Consider the following 24,494-nt stretch of genomic DNA (forward strand, 5'->3'; position numbering starts at 1 on the left):
ACATCTAAATAAATGATTTTTATCAAAAAAAATTCTCTTTTGCTTTTTAGTTTAAATATTCCTATTTATAAACAGATTTATAGACAGCATCTGATTAAAGAAACTGAGCAGCGGTCTCTCTTGATTCAAACATCTCTGTTGGGGTTCCTGCTCACAAACAGAGTCCAGTACTGGATGGTGGTGCGCGTTTCAGCTCCCAGTACTGGATGGTGGTGAGCATTTCAGCTCCCAGTACTGGATGGTGGTGAGCATTTCAGCTCCCAGTACTGGATGGTGGTGAGCGTTTCAGCTCCCAGTACTGGATGGTGGTGAGCGTTTCAGCTCCCAGTACTGGATGGTGGTGAGCGTTTCAGCTCCCAGTACTGGATGGTGGTGAGCGTTTCAGCTCCCAGTACTGGATGGTGGTGAGCGTTTCAGCTCCCAGTACTGGATGGTGGTGAGCGTTTCAGCTCCCAGTACTGGATGGTGGTGAGCGTTTCAGCTCCCAGTACTGGATGGTGGTGAGCGTTTCAGCTCCCAGGACTGGATGGTGGTGAGCGTTTCAGCTCCCAGTACTGGATGGTGGTGAGCGTTTCAGCTCCCAGTACTGGATGGTGGTGAGCGTTTCAGCTCCCAGGACTGGATGGTGGTGAGCGTTTCAGCTCCCAGTACTGGATGGTGGTGAGCGTTTCAGCTCCCAGTACTGGATGGTGGTGAGCGTTTCAGCTCCCAGTACTGGATGGTGGTGAGCGTTTCAGCTCCCAGTACTGGATGGTGGTGAGCGTTTCAGCTCCCAGGACTGGATGGTGGTGAGCGTTTCAGCTCCCAGGACTGGATGGTGGTGAGCGTTTCAGCTCCCAGGACTGGATGGTGGTGAGCGTTTCAGCTCCCAGTACTGGATGGTGGTGAGCGTTTCAGCTCCCAGTACTGGATGGTGGTGAGCGTTTCAGCTCCCAGGACTGGATGGTGGTGAGCGTTTCAGCTCCCAGTACTGGATGGTGGTGAGCGTTTCAGCTCCCAGTACTGGATGGTGGTGAGCGTTTCAGCTCCCAGTACTGGATGGTGGTGAGCGTTTCAGCTCCCAGTACTGGATGGTGGTGAGCGTTTCAGCTCCCAGTACTGGATGGTGGTGAGCGTTTCAGCTCCCAGTACTGGATGGTGGTGAGCGTTTCAGCTCCCAGTACTGGATGGTGGTGAGCGTTTCAGCTCCCAGTACTGGATGGTGGTGAGCGTTTCAGCTCCCAGGACTGGATGGTGGTGAGCGTTTCAGCTCCCAGTACTGGATGGTGGTGAGCGTTTCAGCTCCCAGTACTGGATGGTGGTGAGCGTTTCAGCTCCCAGGACTGGATGGTGGTGAGCGTTTCAGCTCCCAGTACTGGATGGTGGTGAGCGTTTCAGCTCCCAGTACTGGATGGTGGTGAGCGTTTCAGCTCCCAGGACTGGATGGTGGTGAGCGTTTCAGCTCCCAGTACTGGATGGTGGTGAGCGTTTCAGCTCCCAGTACTGGATGGTGGTGAGCGTTTCAGCTCCCAGGACTGGATGGTGGTGAGCGTTTCAGCTCCCAGTACTGGATGGTGGTGAGCGTTTCAGCTCCCAGTACTGGATGGTGGTGAGCGTTTCAGCTCCCAGGACTGGATGGTGGTGAGCGTTTCAGCTCCCAGTACTGGATGGTGGTGAGCGTTTCAGCTCCCAGTACTGGATGGTGGTGAGCGTTTCAGCTCCCAGTACTGGATGGTGGTGAGCGTTTCAGCTCCCAGTACTGGATGGTGGTGAGCGTTTCAGCTCCCAGTACTGGATGGTGGTGAGCGTTTCAGCTCCCAGTACTGGATGGTGGTGAGCGTTTCAGCTCCCAGGACTGGATGGTGGTGAGCGTTTCAGCTCCCAGTACTGGATGGTGGTGAGCGTTTCAGCTCCCAGTACTGGATGGTGGTGAGCGTTTCAGCTCCCAGTACTGGATGGTGGTGCGCGTTTCTGTGATGGAGGATGGAGCAGCTCTCACCTCTGCATGAAACAACCACAGAGGAAGAGTTGTGCTTCGCCTGTATGATAGAAAACAATAAACATGGTTGATTCTCGCTGTTCGGAGCGTCTGGAACGGGTCGGCTTCAGGAAGTTACAGTTTTTTATTTTTTTTAATGCAGTTCCTTAAAGTTTAATTAAAATGGACTGTGAGGCGGTTAAAGGAAATCAGAGAGCTGGTAGAAAACTCCCCATCTGAGCTGATTCAGTTAAAGCTACTCAAAATGAAAATATTCATTAAAGTCAGACATTGAATCATATAAACGCTCAATAAATGTTCCCATTGGATCATTGCTACGTTTCCTGCTGAAGCCTGATCCCCACATCACAGTGGAAAACTTCACTTTCTGTTTTTAGGGGCTGCTGGAGGTGAGGAAGGTAAAGAGCCTGGGAGATCCAGAGCTTATTAGAGGAAGAGAGAAACAGGCAGAGCAGAGAGGCCAGAGAGAAGAACCAGTGAGCCTGGAGGAGCCGACAGTTTCTCTGCTTGCTGTTCAATCATAGAGCTGAAACTATTGATCAGATTAATCGGTTAGTTAAACATAATGGTCGTTTAGTTTAGAAATGGATTAATCGTTAACTGCAGTATAGAGACTCTAAAACACGCTAAAGCTGACAGATCCACCCACTATAGAAGAATTATGAAAAACTGCTGAAACATTTTTCATTTCAGATAAAGCAAACTATTTCATCTGTCAATCTGCTCTATCCAGAATTCCTTATGTGGAAAAGTTTAACTTTCAACTGGTTTCATTTTATAAAAAGTCTTCTTTCAGGAACTTTTGGTGAAATAATTGACAGATTAATTGGTTTGCTGTATAATGGTTAGTTCCCGCCCTGAATCGGATCTTTGAACGATTTCTGGCTCCAGGTCAGGTGATCCTCCAAACCTCCTCCTGTCGTTTTTCTTTGTCTTGTCGTCAGACTGAAAGCTTTGCTTCCTGTGAGGCTCCTTCTGCCAAATGTTGTCCCTCCGCTCCGTCTCTCAGGAATGTCTCACCTGGATGTGACGTCTCACCTCTCTCTCTCCAGATGGGTTTGTTTGCTGCTGACAAATCTAAATGTTGTTTTACTTCTACAAACTTCAGCAGCTGTGTTAGCCTGAGCTAATCAGGTTAGCCCTGTTTAAGGGGGGCTCACCAACATGGTGCCCACTGCCCACCACCACCATACTGGACCAGAACCTCAGACCTCCGTCACCCAGTCCACCACCACCATCCTGGACCAGAACCTCAGACCTCCGTCATCCAGTCCACCACCACCATCCTGGACCAGAACCTCAGACCTCCGTCACCCAGTCCACCACCACCATCCTGGACCAGAACCTCAGACCTCCGTCACCCAGTCCACCACCACCATACTGGACCAAAACCTCAGACCTCCGTCACCCAGTCCACCACCACCATACTGGACCAGAACCTCAGACCTCCGTCACCCAGTCCACCACCACCATCCTGGACCAGAACCTCAGACCTCCGTCACCCAGTCCACCACCACCATCCTGGACCAGAACCTCAGACCTCCGTCACCCAGTCCACCACCACCATACTGGACCAGAACCTCAGACCTCCGTCACCCAGTCCACCACCACCATCCTGGACCAGAACCTCAGACCTCCGTCACCCAGTCCACCACCACCATACTGGACCAGAACCTCAGACCTCCGTCATCCAGTCCACCACCACCATCCTGGACCAGAACCTCAGACCTCCGTCACCCAGTCCACCACCACCATCCTGGACCAGAACCTCAGACCTCCGTCACCCAGTCCACCACCACCATCCTGGACCAGAACCTCAGACCTCCGTCACCCAGTCCACCACCACCATACTGGACCAGAACCTCAGACCTCCGTCACCCAGTCCACCACCACCATACTGGACCAGAACCTCAGACCTCCGTCACCCAGTCCACCACCACCATCCTGGACCAGAACCTCAGACCTCCGTCACCCAGTCCACCACCACCATCCTGGACCAGAACCTCAGACCTCCGTCACCCAGTCCACCACCACCATACTGGACCAGAACCTCAGACCTCCGTCACCCAGTCCACCACCACCATCCTGGACTAGAACCTCAGACCTCCATCACCCAGTCCACCACCACCATACTGGACCAGCACCTCAGACCTCCGTCACCCAGTCCACCACCACCATCCTGGACCAGAACCTCAGACCTCCGTCACCCAGTCCACCACCACCATACTGGACCAGCACCTCAGACCTCCGTCACCCAGTCCACCACCACCATACTGGACCAGCACCTCAGACCTCCGTCACCCAGTCCACCACCACCATCCTGGACCAGAACCTCAGACCTCCGTCACCCAGTCCACCACCACCATACTGGACCAGAACCTCAGACCTCCGTCACCCAGTCCACCACCACCATCCTGGACCAGAACCTCAGACCTCTGTCATCCAGTCCACCACCACCATCCTGGACCAGAACCTCAGACCTCCGTCACCCAGTCCACCACCACCATCCTGGACCAGAACCTCAGACCTCTGTCATCCAGTCCACCACCACCATACTGGACCAGAACCTCAGACCTCCGTCACCCAGTCCACCACCACCATCCTGGACCAGAACCTCAGACCTCCGTCACCCAGTCCACCACCACCATCCTGGACCAGCACCTCAGACCTCTGTCATCCAGTCCACCACCACCATCCTGGACCAGAACCTCAGACCTCCGTCACCCAGTCCACCACCACCATACTGGACCAGAACCTCAGACCTCCGTCACCCAGTCCACCACCACCATCCTGGACCAGAACCTCAGACCTCCGTCACCCAGTCCACCACCACCATCCTGGACCAGAACCTCAGACCTCCGTCACCCAGTCCACCACCACCATCCTGGACCAGAACCTCAGACCTCCGTCACCCAGTCCACCACCACCATCCTGGACCAGAACCTCAGACCTCCGTCACCCAGTCCACCACCACCATCCTGGACCAGAACCTCAGACCTCCGTCACCCAGTCCACCACCACCATACTGGACCAGAACCTCAGACCTCCGTCACCCAGTCCACCACCACCATACTGGACCAGAACCTCAGACCTCCGTCACCCAGTCCACCACCACCATACTGGACCAGAACCTCAGACCTCCGTCACCCAGTCCACCACCACCATCCTGGACCAGAACCTCAGACCTCCGTCACCCAGTCCACCACCACCATACTGGACCAGAACCTCAGACCTCCGTCACCCAGTCCACCACCACCATACTGGACCAGAACCTCAGACCTCCGTCACCCAGTCCACCACCACCATACTGGACCAGAACCTCAGACCTCCGTCACCCAGTCCACCACCACCATCCTGGACCAGAACCTCAGACCTCCGTCACCCAGTCCACCACCACCATACTGGACCAGAACCTCAGACCTCCGTCACCCAGTCCACCACCACCATCCTGGACCAGAACCTCAGACCTCCGTCACCCAGTCCACCACCACCATACTGGACCAGAACCTCAGACCTCAGTCACCCTGTCCACCACCACCATACTGGACCAGAACCTCAGACCTCCATCACCCAGTCCCCCACCACCATACTGGACCAGAACCTCAGACCTCCGTCACCCAGTCCACCACCACCATACTGGACCAGAACCTCAGACCTCCGTCACCCAGTCCACCACCACCATACTGGACCAGAACCTCAGACCTCCGTCACCCAGTCCACCACCACCATACTGGACCAGAACCTCAGACCTCCAGTCACCCAGTCCACCACCACCATACTGGACCAGAACCTCAGACCTCCGTCACCCAGTCCACCACCACCATCCTGGACCAGAACCTCAGACCTCCGTCACCCAGTCCACCACCACCATACTGGACCAGAACCTCAGACCTCCGTCACCCAGTCCACCACCACCATACTGGACCAGAACCTCAGACCTCCGTCACCCAGTCCACCACCACCATCCTGGACCAGAACCTCAGACCTCCGTCACCCAGTCCACCACCACCATACTGGACCAGAACCTCAGACCTCCGTCACCCAGTCCACCACCACCATACTGGACCAGAACCTCAGACCTCCGTCACCCAGTCCACCACCACCATACTGGACCAGAACCTCAGACCTCCGTCACCCAGTCCACCACCACCATACTGGACCAGAACCTCAGACCTCCGTCACCCAGTCCACCACCACCATCCTGGACCAGAACCTCAGACCTCCGTCACCCAGTCCACCACCACCATACTGGACCAGAACCTCAGACCTCCGTCACCCAGTCCACCACCACCATACTGGACCAGAACCTCAGACCTCCGTCACCCAGTCCACCACCACCATCCTGGACCAGAACCTCAGACCTCCGTCACCCAGTCCACCACCACCATCCTGGACCAGAACCTCAGACCTCCGTCACCCAGTCCACCACCACCATCCTGGACCAGAACCTCAGACCTCCGTCACCCAGTCCACCACCACCATCCTGGACCAGAACCTCAGACCTCCGTCACCCAGTCCACCACCACCATCCTGGACCAGAACCTCAGACCTCCGTCACCCAGTCCACCACCACCATCCTGGACCAGAACCTCAGACCTCCGTCACCCAGTCCACCACCACCATCCTGGACCAGAACCTCAGACCTCCGTCACCCAGTCCACCACCACCATCCTGGACCAGAACCTCAGACCTCCGTCACCCAGTCCACCACCACCATCCTGGACCAGAACCTCAGACCTCCGTCACCCAGTCCACCACCACCATCCTGGACCAGAACCTCAGACCTCCGTCACCCAGTCCACCACCACCATCCTGGACCAGAACCTCAGACCTCCGTCACCCAGTCCACCACCACCATCCTGGACCAGAACCTCAGACCTCCGTCACCCAGTCCACCACCACCATCCTGGACCAGAACCTCAGACCTCCGTCACCCAGTCCACCACCACCATCCTGGACCAGAACCTCAGACCTCCGTCACCCAGTCCACCACCACCATCCTGGACCAGAACCTCAGACCTCCGTCACCCAGTCCACCACCACCATCCTGGACCAGAACCTCAGACCTCCGTCACCCAGTCCACCACCACCATCCTGGACCAGAACCTCAGACCTCCGTCACCCAGTCCACCACCACCATCCTGGACCAGAACCTCAGACCTCCGTCACCCAGTCCACCACCACCATCCTGGACCAGAACCTCAGACCTCCGTCACCCAGTCCACCACCACCATCCTGGACCAGAACCTCAGACCTCCGTCACCCAGTCCACCACCACCATCCTGGACCAGAACCTCAGACCTCCGTCACCCAGTCCACCACCACCATCCTGGACCAGAACCTCAGACCTCCGTCACCCAGTTCCCCCCACCCATTCTGGACAGAACCTCGAAACCCCGTACCAAATCCTCCCCCACCATCTGGGGCCAGGGAAAACCCCAGACCCCCGTTCACCCAGTTTACACACCACCATACTGGACCAGAACCTCGACCCTCCGTCACCCAAGTCCCACACCACATACTGGCCAGAACCTCAGACCTTCCGTCACCAGTCCACCCTACCCTCCCGGCCAGAACTCAGACCCCCCGTCACCCAGTTCCGCACCACCATCTGGACCAGAACCTAGGGCCTCCGTCACCCAGTCCCCCCCACCCTCCCGGACCAGAACCTAGGGCCTCCCTCACCCAGTCCCCAAACCCCATCCCGGACCCGAACCCCCGACCTCCCTACCAGTCCACCCCCCACCATACTGGACCCGAATCAGCCCCCGTCACCCAGTCCACACCCCATTCTGGACCAGAACTCGACTCCGTCACCCAGTCCTCCAAAATTTGGACCAAACTAGAAAACTTCCGTTTTTTACCCAAAGGGTTTCCTTTTTTTTTAAAACTTTTTGCTGGACAGGGAAACCTTTTTTCCAAAGGGGCTTTTTTTCCGTCACCCCAGGGTTTTTCCTTTCCAAAAAAAACCCTTTTTGGGAAAAAGAACCACAGGGGCTGCCCCCTCCCCCCACCCCAACCTTTGAAAACCCGGGGAACCCCCCTTTGTTTTCAAAGGTTTAAAACTCCCCCCCTACCCGACCTCAGACCCGGCCCCAGGCCCCACCACCCCCTGGACCCAACAAAAAACCCGGCCCCGTTTTTCCCCGTAAAAAATTTTTGGAAGAAACAGAACCTCAAGTCCCCCGTAAAACCCCCATTTTTGAACAGAATTTTTTTTTTAAAATTTGTACCCCGTCAACTTTATACGGACAAAAATTTTATGGGTTCCACGTCCAAACCCCCATTTTTCTGGAAAAGAAAAACCCCAGCAAAAAACCCTTTGGTTTTTTTTAAACCCAAAATAAACAACTGCCCCAGAACCTCGGCCCCCCGTTCTTTTTTTCCCTCCCCGAGATTTTCCTCATATCGCTAGCAAAATGTGTTTCTTGGGGCTTTTTCGATCTTTTTGCTGTATTCAGAGCAGTGAAGTCTGGATCCTTCTTGAATGAATCAGTTTGGCCAATGATCAGGTTCTGATTCTGTATATAAAGACGATGGTTTTGAAATCCGTTTTCTCTAATCGTTGAGTTCAGATATGTTGCTGCGATGAGCGTAGCGTCAGCCTGCATGTTGTTCTCTGTCTGAACGAAGAAGAGGAACACCTGCTGTGGAAAAGCTGTAGACTGACAGCAGGAACATGCCCCCCTCCCCCCACCCAGAGGGTGCATTCAGTCATATATCCAGTGGAATGTGTGGCGGCTGCTGCTGGTTGTCATGAAGGTTTATTTTAACTCCCACACATAGCCAGACCATGCAGTCACACCATGGCTCCTGCAGGACTCCCATCCACACTGGCACTGCGACCCATAGCAGAAACGGCCGGCCTCTGTTTTCATCTCATTTGTAAAAATATCAGTGAATGAAGGATGCATGAAGGCCATGCTATACTGTCCTTCCCCTCTGCCTAAACCCTGATCTCTACTAATTTTAGAATCTTTGATGATTATTTGTAGATTTTATTACTTTGTGATTCTGGGCCGTGAACAGGTAGTGTTGGTCAGTTTATGCAGGCAGAATGAGGTCAACTCATCCACTGGATCTCCTGCAGCTGCTCTTCTTATCCTGAGGTTTCTTATCTTATCCTGAGGAAGAGATAAGAACTTTCCCAGCAGTGAAGAGCACTAATTAGGTTTACTTTATTAAGCAGCTGAATGAATGAATGGACAGCTGCTCCGTTAGTCAGCGATGCCTCTGCTGTTTCCTCCTGCTCTCTGTAATCCGTCTCCTGCTTTGTCCCTGCAGGCCTGGCTGCGGCAGTGGGCCAGGAACCGGACCAAGCCCATGGCTGTGCCTACGGCAGCTGTTATCCAGCCACCGGAGACTTGTTGGTGGGAAGGGAAAAAAACCTGAAGGCCTCGTCTACATGTGGCATGAGAAGGAAGGAGCCGTACTGCATAGTCAGTCACCTGCAGGTGAGGTTTCCTACATCTTTGTTTGGCTGAACTGGTTCTCTTCGTGCCACGTCATTTGATGTGATTCTGTCCTGCCACAGGATGAGAAGAAATGTTTTGAGTGTGACTCCAGACGGCCATATGACCCCGTCTACAACACCATTAATCACCGGATAGAAAACGTCATCACTACATTCAAGCCACACCGCAAAGAGTCCTGGTGGCAGTCTGAGAACGGTCAGTGCTTAACTTCTCCTTTACCTGACGGTGTTCTGTCAGACCAGCATACCCCGTCAGACCAGCATACCCCGTCAGACCAGCATACCCACAGTCAGACCAGCATACCCCATCAGACCAGCATACCCCATCAGACCAGCATACCCCATCAGACCGGCATACCCACAGTCAGATCAGCATACCCGTCAGACCAGCATACCCACAGTCAGACCACAACCCAGTCTCATGGGAAAATGTACCCCCACTACGTTGGTCCACACTGCAAAACGTAGTGGAGGTACATTAATGGCCATTTTTTTGTGGTACTGTTACGTTTCTTCTGCCTATACGCTTTCTATTGTTTTATGTCCTAGTCACGTGACTTTCAAGATTCCAGCTGGGAGAAGAAAAAAAATAAATATATGGCCGACATTCGCTCATTTTTTGTGGAAAGATTAATGACTTGAGTTTGTTTTTGCATTAAAATGAGTTTTGATTATATTTCTAGTGAGAAATGTATAGTTTGTTGCCAGAATATTTACTCAGGGAATGTACATATTCACTTGCTTGTTCGTTTCTTGCAAAGATTTTTCAAGATAATGTGAAACTGTAACATTTTGGTATAAACATGGCTGAGATTTCTCTAACTTTTAGTGGGAAAATCAATAATTTCAATCAGTTTCTGCATTTAAATGGGTTTTGATTACATTTATAGCGAGAAGTGTAGGGTTTATTTACATAATATTTACTTAGTGAACATACATAATCACCCGCTTGCTAGTTTTTGCTACGTTTTTCGGATCTCGTCAGGATTATGTGAAATTGCAACGTTTTGGCTGCTACCCATCGCCTAGCATTTAGCTGCCACCCCCGATTCAACATTGAATTCTTTGTGATTTAACTCCATCTGACGGATCAAACCCTCGCCACTGCGGCGTTGCGTCTGAGGTTGATTTTCAGATCAATGCATTACGTCGTGGCATACGGGAGAAACTAATTAAACTAGTTAAAAAACGGATCATGGGTTAAGATCGGATGTGTTTTATTTGGAAATCTACCGGATCCTTTGTGCATTTCACTTCCTGTTTGGTGCGATCTCATTGATGGGTTTTGACTAGATTTTGACCAAAGAGGAACTAAAAAAAACAAAACAATTTAAATACACAACCAGCATATCTGGAATCAGTGACAGAGAGCGACTGGGACCAAAAGTTTATTAATTTCTCCCCACTGATTTCCATTCAAAATGTTTTCGATCCCACCGGGCTCTAGGGAAGGGGCGGGCATACCGCCACCTACTGTTCATGAGTGTGTAGCAACATTGTTTTACATCTATTAAATTCTATTTTTTTATTTTGTATTCTGAAGATAAATAAATAATGCTTTCCTTAATCTATAAATATCTTTTATATTTCCTTTATTTCCCAATAATTCTTTAAGACTCCATTCTTGGCCTGTCCTCTTTTCAATTTCTTCCTTTCAGGTTCATATGTTTTGCAGTTCATCAATACATCTACATTTTCTATCTCTCCACATCCTTCACATTTATCATTATTTTTCCTCCCTATTAAGTATAAATTGTCATTTAAATAAGTATGACCTACTCTTAATCTGATCATTATTATTTCTTCCCTTCGGTTTCTCTCATTAATATTTCTATTTAATACTGACTTTTGTACTTTATATAACCTTCTTCCTTTTTATCTTCATTCCACCTTTTTTTTTGCCATTTTTCAATTTCTTTCCTCTTAATAAATGATTTTCCTTCCCCTTTCCCTAAAGGAATTGTAATTGTTATTTGTCTACTTTTCATTCCAGCTAACTTTCCATTAATTAGCTTGAAAACAGCACTTTGTAGGCACCCAGTTTCTCTAACAATGGCCCTTTTTGGGTTACCCTCCATGCATTGGGTGTCAGTTCAGTGGCAGTTCCAGAACATTTTCTTAGGGTTGACCAGGCAGCACAATAATGTGCATGTGGCCAAAAAGTAATAGGGATCAAATTCGGTTCAGAATCAAGCTATTGGGATCAGGCATCAGGTTCAATTTGCATATTTTCTTAGCCAAAACAAGGATTTGTTGGGCTACTGTAATTTTGAATTGAAAAACGTCCTGAATGGGAAGTCTTCAAACTTGAAAAACAAAGTCCAAAGTTTTTTTGTTTTTTTTTTTTGGAATGATTATGACCTGGATGGCTAAGAATCTTCACCAGCTTATCAGGGAAATGAATGCCCACAATGTCTATATTCTCCAAAAGAGAATAACAGAACAGACCTTCATGAGGCCCTTGTTAAAGCTATGCATATATTTATGCATCTATGCTCATCAAATAACTTTCTGGTTCGACGCAACATTTACATTAAATGGGTTGAGAGGTTGTTCTTTACCAGTAAATACATAAAAGATTCCCAGATGACTGCCGATACAAACTCTCCCCTATAAAACCTGAAACTAATTCTTATAAGAGAGTAAAATCTGTATTAGTCTTCATTAAATGTAGCATATTGTTGTAAATAATCGATTGCTTTATTTTTGGTGTCAGCTTTTGGTCAATATGCTAACCTTAAAAGGTCAAAGTGGGAAAATGTAGTAGTAGTAGACAAATTAGCAATTAGAGGAGGCAATAACAATTACAATTCCTTTAGGGAAAGGAAAATCATTTATTAAGAGGAAAGAAAATGAAAAATGGCAAAAAAAAGGTGGAATGAAGATAAAAAGGAAGAAGGTTATATAAAGTACAAAAGTCAGTATTAAATAGAAATATTAATGAGAGAAACCGAAGGGAAGAAATAATAATGATCAGATTAAGAGTAGGTCATACTTATTTAAATGACAATTTATACTTAATAGGGAGGAAAAATAATGATAAATGTGAAGGGTGTGGAGAGATAGAAAATGCAGATGTATTGATGAACTGCAAAACATATGACATATGAACCTGAAAGGAAGAAATTGAAAAGAGGACAGGCCAAGAATGGAGTCTTAAAGGATTATTGGGAAATAAAGGAAATATAAAAGATATTTATAGATTAAGGAAAGCATTATTTATTTATCTTCAGAATACAAAATTAAAAAATAGAATTTAATAGATGTAAAACAATGTTGCTACACACTCATGAACAGTAGGTGGCGGTATGCCCGCCCCTTCCCTAGAGCCCGGTGGGATCGAAAACATTTTGAATGGAAATCAGTGGGGAGAAATGAATAAACTTCTGGTCCCAGTCGCTCTCTGTCACTGATTCCAGATATGCTGGTTGTGTATTCAAATTGTTTTTTTGTTTTTTTTTTAGTTCCTCTTTGGTCAAAATCTGGTCAAAATCCATCAATGAGATCGCACCAAACAGGAAGTTAATTGCACAAAGGATCCGGTAGATTTCCAAATAAAACACATCCGATCTTAACCCATGATCCTTTTTTTAAACTAGTTTAATTAGTTTCTCCCGTATGCCAGGACGTAATGCATTGATCTGAAAATCCACCTCAGACGCAACGCCGCAGTGGCGAGGGTTTGATCCGTCAGATGGAGTTAAATCACAAAGAATTCAATGTTGAATCGGGGCGGCAGCTAAATGCTAGGCGATGGGTAGCAGCCTAAACGTTGCAATTTTACATAATCCTGACGAGATCCGAAAAACGTAGCAAAAACTAGCAAGCGGGTGATTATGTATGTTCACTAAGTAAATATTATGTAAATAAACCCTACACTTCTCGCTATAAATGTGATCAAAACCCATTTAAATGCAGAAACTGATTGAAATTATTGATTTTCCCACTAAAAGTTAGAGAAAACTCAGCCATGTTTATACCAAAATGTTACAGTTTCACATTATCTTGAAAAATCTTTGCAAGAAACGAACAAGCAAGTGAATATGTACATTCCCTGAGTAAATATTCTGGCAACAAACTATACATTTCTCACTAGAAATGTAATCAAAACTCATTTTAATGCAAAAACAAACTCAAGTCATTAATCTTTCCACAAAAAATGAGCGAATGTCGGCCATATATTTATTTTTTTTCTTCTCCCAGCTGGAATCTTGAAAGTCACGTGACTAGGACATAAAACAATAGAAAGCGTATAGGCAGAAGAAACGTAACAGTACCACAAAAAAATGGCCATTAATGTACCTCCACTACGTTTTGCAGTGTGGACCAACGTAGTGGGGGTACATTTTCCCATGAGACTGGGTTGCAGACCAGCATACCCCATCAGACCGGCATACCCCATCAGACCGGCATACCCCATCAGACCAGCATACCCCATCAGACCAGCATACCCCATCAGACCAGCATACCCCATCAGACCAGCATACCCCATCAGACCAGCATACCCCATCAGACCGGCATACCCCATCAGACCAGCATACGCCATCAGACCAGCATACCCCATCAGACCAGCATACCCGTCAGACCAGCATACCCACAGTCAGACCAGCATACCCACAGTCAGACCAGCATACCCCAACAGACCAGCATACCCACAGTCAGACCAGCATACCCACAGTCAGACCAGCATACCCCATCAGACCAGCATACCCACAGTCAGACCAGCATACCCCATCAGACCAGCATACCCACAGTCAGACCAGCATACCCACAGTCAGACCAGCATACCCCATCAGACCAGCATACCCACAGTCAGACCAGCATACCCCATCAGACCAGCATACCCACAGTCAGACCAGCATACCCCGTCAGACCAACATACCCCCAGTCAGACCAGCATACCCCCAGTCAGACCAGCATACCCCCAGTCAGACCAGCATACCCCATCAGACCAGCATACTCACAGTCAGACCGGCATACCCCGTCAGACCAGCATACCCCCAGTCAGACCAGCATACCCCCAGTCAGACCAGCATACCCCATCAGACCAGCATACCCACAGTCAGACCGGCATACCCACAGTCAGACCAGCATACCCACAGTCAGACCGGCATACCCACAGTCAGACCGGCATACCCCGTCAGACCAGCATACCCACAGTCAGACCAGCATACCCACAGTCAGACCAGCATACTCACAGTCAGACCGGCATACCCCGTCAGACCAGCATACCCCCAGTCAGACCAGCATACCCCATCAGACCAGCATACCCACAGTCAGACCGGCATACCCACAGTCAGACCAGCATACCCACAGTCAGACCAGCATACCCACAGTCAGACCGGCATACCCCGTCAGACCAGCATACCCACAGTCAGACCAGCATACCCACAGTCAGACCAGCATACCCCATCAGACCAGCATACCCACAGTCAGACCAGCATACCCACAGTCAGACCAGCATACCCACAGTCAGACCAGCATACCCCATCAGACCAGCATACCCACAGTCAGACCAGCATACCCACAGTCAGACCAGCATACCCCATCAGACCAGCATACCCACAGTCAGACCAGCATACCCCATCAGACCGGCATACCCCGTCAGACCAGCATACCCCGTCAGACCAACATACCCCCAGTCAGACCAGCATACCCACAGTCAGACCAACATACCCCATCAGACCAGCATACCCCATCAGACCGGCATACCCCATCAGACCAGCATACCCCATCAGACCGGCATACCCCATCAGACCAGCATACCCCATCAGACCAGCATACCCCGTCAGACCAGCATACCCCGTCAGACCAACATACCCCCAGTCAGACCAGCATACCCACAGTCAGACCAGCATACCCCGTCAGACCAGCATACCCCGTCAGACCAACATACCCCATCAGACCAGCATACCCCATCAGACCAGCATACCCCGTCAGACCAGCATACCCCGTCAGACCAACATACCCCATCAGACCAGCATACCCCATCAGACCGGCATACCCCATCAGACCAGCATACCCCATCAGACCGGCATACCCCATCAGACCGGCATACCCCATCAGACCAACATACCCCCAGTCAGACCAGCATACCCCGTCAGACCAGCATACCCACAGTCAGACCAGCATACCCCGTCAGACCAGCATACCCCGTCAGACCAACATACCCCATCAGACCAGCATACCCCATCAGACCGGCATACCCCGTCAGACCAGCATACCCCGTCAGACCAACATACTCCCAGTCAGACCAGCATACCCACAGTCAGACCAGCATACCCCGTCAGACCGGCATACCCCGTCAGACCAGCATACCCCATCAGACCAGCATACCCACAGTCAGACCAGCATACCCATAATCAATACCCATTTATCCGTTTACTTTTGTACGAAACATAAACTCTAAACTACCTCAATGGGCGTTTATCCATTTAGTCATGTACGGAAAATTTTTTATCTAATTACTTTTTGGTGTTTTTGAAGCGTATGGCGATCTGACCGTAGTTTTTTTTCTACATGAATAAAGGGATAGTTAGTTTAAAGTCTATTCTGCCTACAAAACTAAAGGGATAAACAGAAATGGGACGTCTTGCTTATGGACTATAGGTATGCTGGTCTGACTGAACGACACTGTAAACTACAGGAAGTGATATCAGCCGGTCTACCGTCATTCTGGGAAATGTTAAATAAAAAGTGTTCGGTTCTGAGAATAGATTAGAACTTTCTTCTTTTGAAAAGCAACCAGCAGCTGTAGGAAATGTGGTTTAAAGCCTCCAGCCTGCAGCTTCACATCAGCCTAATGACAGAGCAGGAGCAGCTGGGGCGTCTCATCACAGGGAGGGAAGGAGGACAGAAGCTTATCCCAACGATAAACCCTAACTGTGGTCTGTTCACTTACATCCAGGGCCGTAACTAACATTGAGGACGCCAAGGTCATGTCCTCTGGATTTTTTTTATTTATATTTTGCCTAAATTGTGATATACAAACTAAAAATAAATTACACTGAAAATGGCTGTTGGACGACGATCTAGGTCTCCCACAAAATTGCGAGATGTTTGAAGAGCTAATGCTACATTCAGACGAAACGCAGAGGAAGCTAAAACGTGCGTGCTGCTTCACTTTTGATGCTTGTACCAGTTTAGTTCTGATGCACGGCTGAAGTATCTTTGCTGCTCTGGCTGCGCAGTGGAAAGGTGGGTCTGATGCGTGGTGGGCGGAGCTACCCTATCCTTTCTCTGCCTTGAACAATAGCGGATGAAAAACAAGAGCTGCTTGGCTTCTTTGAACTAATAATGCTACGTTTAGACCACAACTGCTGCAAGCAGCAAAGAATCGTCTGCTGCTTCATTTGTTCACATTAAGGTCAGCCGCCCAGTTAAGTGAGTCCAGATGCTTCTGCTGCTCCTGTGTTCGATGCCAGAGAGCAGCTTTGCTATATTAGCTGTGATCAGCGGGTAGAAAGTAGTTAGAATCTATGTTGAAGTGAGAAAGTCCTCCTGAAAACATGGTCTGTGCAGTCAGTTCATCCAGATTACCATCCTGCCTTCAAAGATTATTTCTCTGTGGGAGCCGCTCAGACCTAGCCTGACGTAGTCCGACTCAATTCTAGTCAGAATGAGTCTGATGCTGCTCCATAGAGCTGTGATTATGGGGCGTGTTTCCAACGAACCAGGAAAAAAATGCCTCTGCACTCAATTGGATAGACCTACAACCAATAAGAGCAACGGAGTGCGTGACGTATGTTAAGCCACGCATAGTTGTTGTCAACAAAAATCAAAGCGTGCAGTTTCACGCCTAGAATAAGAAGATGAGCCTTGATCGCGTTTCTCTGTTCCTCTTTTAAAATTAATTTGCTGTCGATATCTTCTAGAACAGACCTAATAGCAGAATCTACTCACCTCAACTCTCCAGCGGCAGCCATTGTTGTTGTCACCCAAGCGCGCTTTGGTCACGTGGTTGATTACATTACTGTTGATCATCTGTCCATCATCGTATAAAGCCCGCCCTGACAATTTGATTGGATCGCCTGACAGTGGGCTTTAATACTCGCGCTACTATGGAGCAGAGCCAGACCGAACTTCCTGACCTCAAACCTTGTGGGCGGGACTAAGTTCGGAATGGCACCCAGGCTAGCTCAGACCCCCACATACTGACGCTGCGCTGTCACTGGAAATCCCGTTTAACCTCAGCATCTGGCCCAGTCGCCACTTTTCAGTTTTTCGCTACTGTTTGGGCGGCTAGAAGGCATTTTTCTCATTCTTAATCCAAACTGCAGGCACCAGAAAACAAAATCTAACATATTCTTTCAGCAGTTTTCTACATTTTCAGGTAATTTAGGCATTAATAAACTGTTTCAGAAGAGTGATCATAGCGCTCTGCATCAGCAGCGCTGTGTCTGACTCCCTGCCAGCTCCCAGATCAGAGATAAAAAAGGCAACTGTCAACCAGCTCCACAGGCGGCCCCGTCCAGGAAACACACAGCCAGGCAGACGAGCTCCGAGCCAGCTCCCATGTCAGAGGATGAAGAGAGCACATCCAGTTAGTCACAGTCAGAGAAACAGGACTACACTGGAAAACAGGCCAAGCTCCAACATCTAGAAACAAAGGTGTTGATGGAAGCAGCACAGCTGATATAAATCTAGTGTCTGAACAATACTAGGACAGAAAAATTCACATTTACGTCACCGCGCATAATTAGAAAGAATATAAGGAAAATACCCTGATTTCAGCTTCTGCATTTGAACGAGGGATGTGTCTTAAATACCGTAATGTTTTGGTCAGAGGAAGGATGGCTTCCTAGACAGAAGACGGCAAACAGAAGAAAAAACGTGGATGAAAAGTTCAGCTGGCAGTAGCAGGACCGCTGGCAGATCCTGTTTTAAGCCCTTTTCTCTGGATTTCCACTGTAACGTCACAATGAAGCCGCTGTGTTTTTATCAGATAAGGCCACTTTGTGCAACATGGAAATGCCACAGCTGTCATGGAAAAGCAGGAGTATAAATAGGTCGGACTTCCTGTGCCTCTTTCAGGCCTTCGGTTTTTTCTGCTTCTATTCCTGGTTTTGTTGCAACATGAATGGGAATCCATGGTCCAATTAAATGAGAACCATGACCACCAACACTCATCTCATCGTTACCTTTAAGAACAATTAACTCTTCCAATTCTTCATGAAAAGCCTCAAATTAATACTTGTATCAGTTAAAGAAATCTAAGCAGATAAGCAGTTTGTTAAAGGAAAAGTCCGGTCAGTTAATGGTGATTTAATGAATTTAGCCTTAATCAGTAAATCAAAATAATAATTTTCTTGGTGATCACTGAGTCTGGGAGCGGCCATCTTTGCCCAAATATAGTAGCCCCTCCCTCCTGCCATCTTCCAGCAGTGACGTCACGGTGCGGTAAGCCTAGCGCCATTCTCCCCGCTTTCCAAGCTAAATCAATGGGAACTACTAGACACATCTGCAATCAACAACAATTATTGAAGATTTCCAGAGGACTTCACCATTGAAATTCACCAGAGCTATAGTGAAACTGACAATGCCCACGTGCATGGCAGCTGGATGCTGGAATACATCGGGTAAAAGTGAAAAAAAGAGTTATTCCACCTTTCTGATTCCTGATCCTCCACGGACGGGTTGGTCGTTGGATCGCCAACTTGAAGAGGGAGGATTTGCCATCGAACTTCTGGCCAGAGAAAAAACCCGTAATATGTAGCCAACATTTGGAAGAAGAATGTTTTCAAGATGACTTGGATAATAGCGCGTTGTGACAAACACCAGATACAGCACTGGGACTTGATCAACAGCCGATACCGCACCGTGACAATGTCACTAACCAGTAGGTGGCAGTAGTGTTCTTTGACAAACATGGATGCCTCCAGTAAAGCACATTCACAGGAAAATTACTCTGAATTAAAAACACTGATCATTTATTGAACAGGATGGAATCATTTCAGATTTAAAGAACTTTCAGAAGTTTTTATTCTGAATATCAGCGACTTTTCCTTTAAATGTTTTTTAATCGGTGCTGTTTTTAACAGCAGAGGTTCAGATGTTATTTTTATAGACGTGCTGCTTTCGGAAACATCTGTCAGCACCAGATGACCTCTAAATGACCCCGTAAGGACGAACTGGGTCAGCTTTTGGTTAACTTGTCCTCCTAACCCCCCCCCCCCAGGAAAGCCAGATGTTTTCATTGAACTAGATCTGGAGGCGGAGTTTCATTTCACTCATCTGATCATGACATTTAAGGTAAGAAACTTTCTGAGGTTTCCTGAATGAGTTGGTCAGTTTGAAAATGAGCTGATTAAAGGTTTTCATGATTTCTGCTTGCAGACTTTTCGCCCTGCCGCCATGCTGATTGAGCGATCAGCAGACTTTGGTCGAACCTGGCAGATCTACCGCTACTTTGCTCATGACTGCGCGGCGTCCTTTCCTGGAGTGTCCACGGGTCCACTGCGTAACATCAATGATGTCATCTGTGAGTCGCGCTATTCTGACATTGAGCCATCGACAGAGGGCGAGGTGAGGCTCTGTGGCATCCGCTGGTAACCGTTGGTAACCGCTGGTAACCGTTGGTAACCAAGGCCACGCATGGTGACCCATGGGTTAATCTTAGAAAGGCAAACAGAGATCCTCTCTCTATGCAGTCAGAACTCTGAGCTACAGATAAATGCTCTATTCCATAAGATCATTGGTCCAGCCTGTTGTCCATAGCAACCAGGTTAGCAGTTAGCTTCGCTACGCATTGATGAAGACGTAATGAGGAGCATTAAGTTTCTCACTGATTCCTGATTTATAGCAGGCAGACAACTTATCACTGTTTTAACAAACTGAACCAACCTGAGCTATTGGATCAGATGGAGCCCTCTGTTAGCTCAGTCTATTATTAGTTCTATAATTAGTTAGCTTATATTATTATAATTAATTCTATAGTTATATTAGTTTCAAGTTAGAATGATAATAACTGTGGGACACAGTGGATATGAACCTATTGGCTAAAGTTGGAGGCTGCTGGTGTTGTCAGAACAGCATACCCACAGTCAATTATCCCTTTAGTTTTGTACAAAAAATATACTTTAAATTACAAAAAAAGTATTTATTGACATACTTTTTTATCTTTTTTGAAGCGTATGGCGACCTGACCTTAAATTTTTGTTTTGTTTTTTTGTACATGACTAAAGGGATACACGCCCGTTGAGGTAGTTTAAGGTTTATTTTTCGTACAGAACTAAGACGATAAACACAAATCTGAGGTTTTGCGCTGCGTATTGACTGTAGGTATGCTGGTCTGACAGAACTCCGCCTGCATCCGTCAACCTGGAAGAGGAAAAACAGCAGCTTCAGATTCAGACTATCGCTTCCTTACATATCGATAAAGCAGTGAGAGAGACGACAGACACCTCTGTCTGCTACAGGTGAAGAACCCGATCATCTTCACTGGACGCCGCATCAGGAAGGCGGCCATCTTTAGTTCACCTAAAGCAGAAAGGCTGATGGTCTTAGCCATGTCACTTATATATTAGTAGCACTATTTCATCATATTCTTGCTCACATAAATTAAAATGTAACCTTTAAAGAAATTACTCAAGTTTTAAAGCTTTTGTTTTTGGGTGAATGGACGTAATTTTTTTTGGGGGGGGCGAGGGGGCACATCCGTTTTTTGTCGCCCATGCACGGATTCAATGTGAAGTTTATAAACAGCTCTGTTGACAGGATATGAGGGGTTGTTCGATATGAGCGACATGCTGCTCAACTTTTTAATTTTTTTTTTTACAGTAGATAAAAAACGATTAAAATTATGTTCAGGTTGCACATAAATATCTTCATTAATTCTGCAGGTGAAAAAGGAATGAGCTGATGGTTAGGATTAGAGTTCATTGGGTGATAACAGCCTACTGAGCCTACTGGAAGGTAGGAAGCGATTCTATGGGACTGATCACCTCTAACAACAGACATTTAATGTGATGATAACATCCGCAGCTACATCAGGTAGAGCAGCAGCGTCTAGGAAACTTCATCTAATGAAATCTCTGAAGATGGATGCTTTTCCTTATCATACAGCTTTTAGCAAACATCATTTAGTCCCATTAGATCTCCATCCTATCCTACTGCCCCCCCCCCCTCCTGGCTCCAATCTATGGGCCCCCAGCAGAACTCCTGACACCTAAGACTATCAGTTAGATCATGTTGACAGTTAGAGCTTTAGTTTATGGATGAAACAGGTTTTATTAGAAAATCCAAACTGAGGAAAGCAGTTGTTGAACCAGAGGGAAAGGTTTGCTCTCCCAAGGACACATAGATCCAACCAGCCGGTGTCCATTTGGATCCGGACCGGGTTCCTTTGGAACCGGACCGGGTTCATTTGGAACCGGACCGGGTTCATTTGGATCCGGACCGGGTTCCTTTGGAACCGGACCGGGTTCCATTCCTACCTCGGTCACCTTCACTCTGCACCACTAGACTACAGACCAAAACAACCCAGATCTCCTCCAAAACATCTCAGAACTGCCTCTTTATGGCTGAAATGGACCCAGTTCTGGTCCAGATGACGACTGAAGGCTCCATCCAATCACCTTCCTGTGAGGTCCTGAGCTGCATTGTGGGTAAACAAACTGCTGTACAGACTGAGCTCCATATAGAGACGTCTCTGTTCTGATGGTTCTGACTGAAATTAAACCGTATTGTTGAGGTTTGGTTCTCCAACGTTCTGCTGGCTCAGCGGTCTGCTTCCTGGATTTCCACCTGGTTCTCCTGCATCAGACCAAAGACCAGTCTTGACCATCTCAGGTGGTCTGTACCGACAGGTTCTGTTCCCCACAGCTTTCTGTAAAGAAACTGAACCATCAGAGAAACCCAGTTGGTAACTGATGACAGTTAAACCTGGAGGTGTTTGTGGCACCAAGCCGCGTGGTTCCAGGACCATCATCTGACTTTCCTTTCTTTCACCATGTTGATGTTTTACACTCTTCCTCAGTGGTTTTATATTTCCATTTCTCTACTATTAAACTTTGGAATGAGGGGTTTGCCAGATTAGAATCTGAGTGCGGTCCTAAAACCCTGAGCCTTGAAGTGAGAGTGGGGCTTAAGCAGCCTGTCTGGGCTCTGAGTGGATTTGGGCCATAATCTGTGTTTTCCTGACTCAGGTCATCTACAGAGTGCTGGACCCGGCCATCAGGATCGAGGACCCGTACAGCCCCAGCATTCAGAGTGAGTCGCCCTCAACATTTTCACTGCAGCACATAGAAAAACCTGTTTTTAGAGAGTTTCTATGAAACATTCCAGAAATATGTAAAACTCCTGCCTTTGGCGTAGTGATCTGTAGACCCTGGAGAGAACCAAGCCGAGGAATCACCTGCCTTCCATCTGTCACCATACATCAGAGCTGATCCTCCAGCCAGCAGTGACACACGGGGTCCTGCTGAGCGGAGGACGGTGAGATGGGAAGAGCAGCTGTTTCTCTCCCACTCAGCCTTCATGTTTAAGCTGGCAGGACATTAGAGCCGTTCCCAGAAACCTCGGCTTTGTTTCCAGCAGAGCTGCTCTCACTCTAACCCCTCCCCTCAGAGAAATAGGTTTGCTACAGTAAAGCTAAATCGAGCCCTTCAATAAACTCTCACCTCCTTCCTGCTCTCAATGCTCGATTAGTTTGCTGAAGCAGCATGTCCGCCATGTTTACGCTCAGTGTCTATAAGGCTATTGGTCACTCAGCTCTGAACATATTGAGCTTCTCTTCTTCTTTTGTCTTCATCAACAAACCTCTGAAAATGTTTGTCCTTGAGCCGTTTGCTGTCAGATGATACCATGTGTACCCTGATGACCTCCACACTTCATCCTGAAGGAACCTTAGTGGTAAAGGATCAACCATAAAGCCTGTAATGGTTCATATCCAGTGTCTGAACCCACAGTTTGCTCCTCGGACTGTGGACAGGGTTGGAACTGGGTGGGTTGGTCCATTAGTTAGCTCATGCTGTCTGTGAGGCGGGTGTGTAATGGAAGCAGCGATGGGCTGAACATCGTTCTTAACATGGCAGGCTGTCCCACTCTGGATGCTGCAAGCATTAGAAGAAGTCCTTCCGATCATCAGGGCCTCTAATGCACACGCTGGGATTCCTCCGTTAAACATCACAGCTTGTAAAGACCTGCCATCGGAGCAGCTCAGAGCTACGGTCAGGAAAGTGGACAGCTGGACTCTAACAGCAGAAACGCTTCACTCGTGTTTCCGACCGCCCCTCTTCAATTCAATTCAATTCAATTCTTATCTTACTGTCTTCAGAATGACACAGAACAGATTTGGCTGCAGTCAGGAACCAGTTTGGACAGAAATGCCTCTAAAACGGATCGATGCGTCATTTTGATCCGGTCATTCATTTAACATTTGATCTGACACGCCGTCACATTATTAATCCACAGACTAGGAGAACGTCTCTAAATTTCTGCACTGCTTCTATAGACCTGATCTCATGCTACACCATGTAGATGCTCTGTCTGCGCTGATGAAAAACATGCAATCAATCCAGGTATTGCTTTAGCCTTTCTAGCAGGCACCTCTGCTGCCCAGTTCAAGGCTGCTCAGGTGACTGGAAGCTAACAGCTCAGGGTCAGACATCCAGAAGATGAAGTTGTTTTCTGGGAGAAAAGAAAAACATCTGTTACCTTTCAAACAAGGACCCTACAGAGGGTTTTCCTTGTTTCTGGTGTTAAAAATGAAAATGACCCTTTATGGTTCGATTTAACAGAGATTCTTATAACTTGCATTGACCAAACATTTACAGCATTCGTTTATCTTGTTTAAAGCTACTGGGGAGACATGTGGTGTCAGTCTGTCCAATCCCAGTGACGCTGTTTGGTGAGGCTTGAATTTACTATCTGTAAGCCGGGCGTACAGTCTACGATTTGTTGCCCTTTTCAGGCGATTCTCCAGTGCGAGAATTTTTCGATCAGGCCGACTTTCAGCCTAATCGTGTTGTATACAGGGGGTAACGAAGGGAAATCTCACGACCGCGACCTCATCAGGAAACATAAAGTCAGGAGAAAATCAAA

At 48.1% G+C, this 24,494-nt stretch overlaps 1 protein-coding gene across 1 annotated transcript in view; it reads left to right on the forward strand.

Annotated features, from left to right (window-relative positions):
* The first annotated feature begins 2,041 nt into the window (after positions 1-2,041).
* The window catches only part of lamb2 (laminin, beta 2 (laminin S)), a 52,899-nt gene continuing 30,446 nt past the window's right edge, over positions 2,042-24,494 (forward strand). The window contains exons 1-9 of the mRNA XM_038281322.1: positions 2,042-2,077; positions 2,356-2,454; positions 4,073-4,274; positions 7,363-7,849; positions 9,237-9,432; positions 9,513-9,648; positions 19,630-19,703; positions 19,788-19,976; positions 22,598-22,661. Coding sequence (XP_038137250.1) covers positions 2,042-2,077; positions 2,356-2,454; positions 4,073-4,274; positions 7,363-7,849; positions 9,237-9,432; positions 9,513-9,648; positions 19,630-19,703; positions 19,788-19,976; positions 22,598-22,661 — 1,483 coding nt within the window. The remainder of the gene's footprint in view (positions 2,078-2,355; positions 2,455-4,072; positions 4,275-7,362; positions 7,850-9,236; positions 9,433-9,512; positions 9,649-19,629; positions 19,704-19,787; positions 19,977-22,597; positions 22,662-24,494) is intronic.

This window comes from Cyprinodon tularosa, unplaced genomic scaffold (genome assembly GCF_016077235.1).
Source record: "Cyprinodon tularosa strain WSP-4 unplaced genomic scaffold, ASM1607723v1 ctg1032, whole genome shotgun sequence".
NCBI lineage: Eukaryota > Metazoa > Chordata > Actinopteri > Cyprinodontiformes > Cyprinodontidae > Cyprinodon > Cyprinodon tularosa.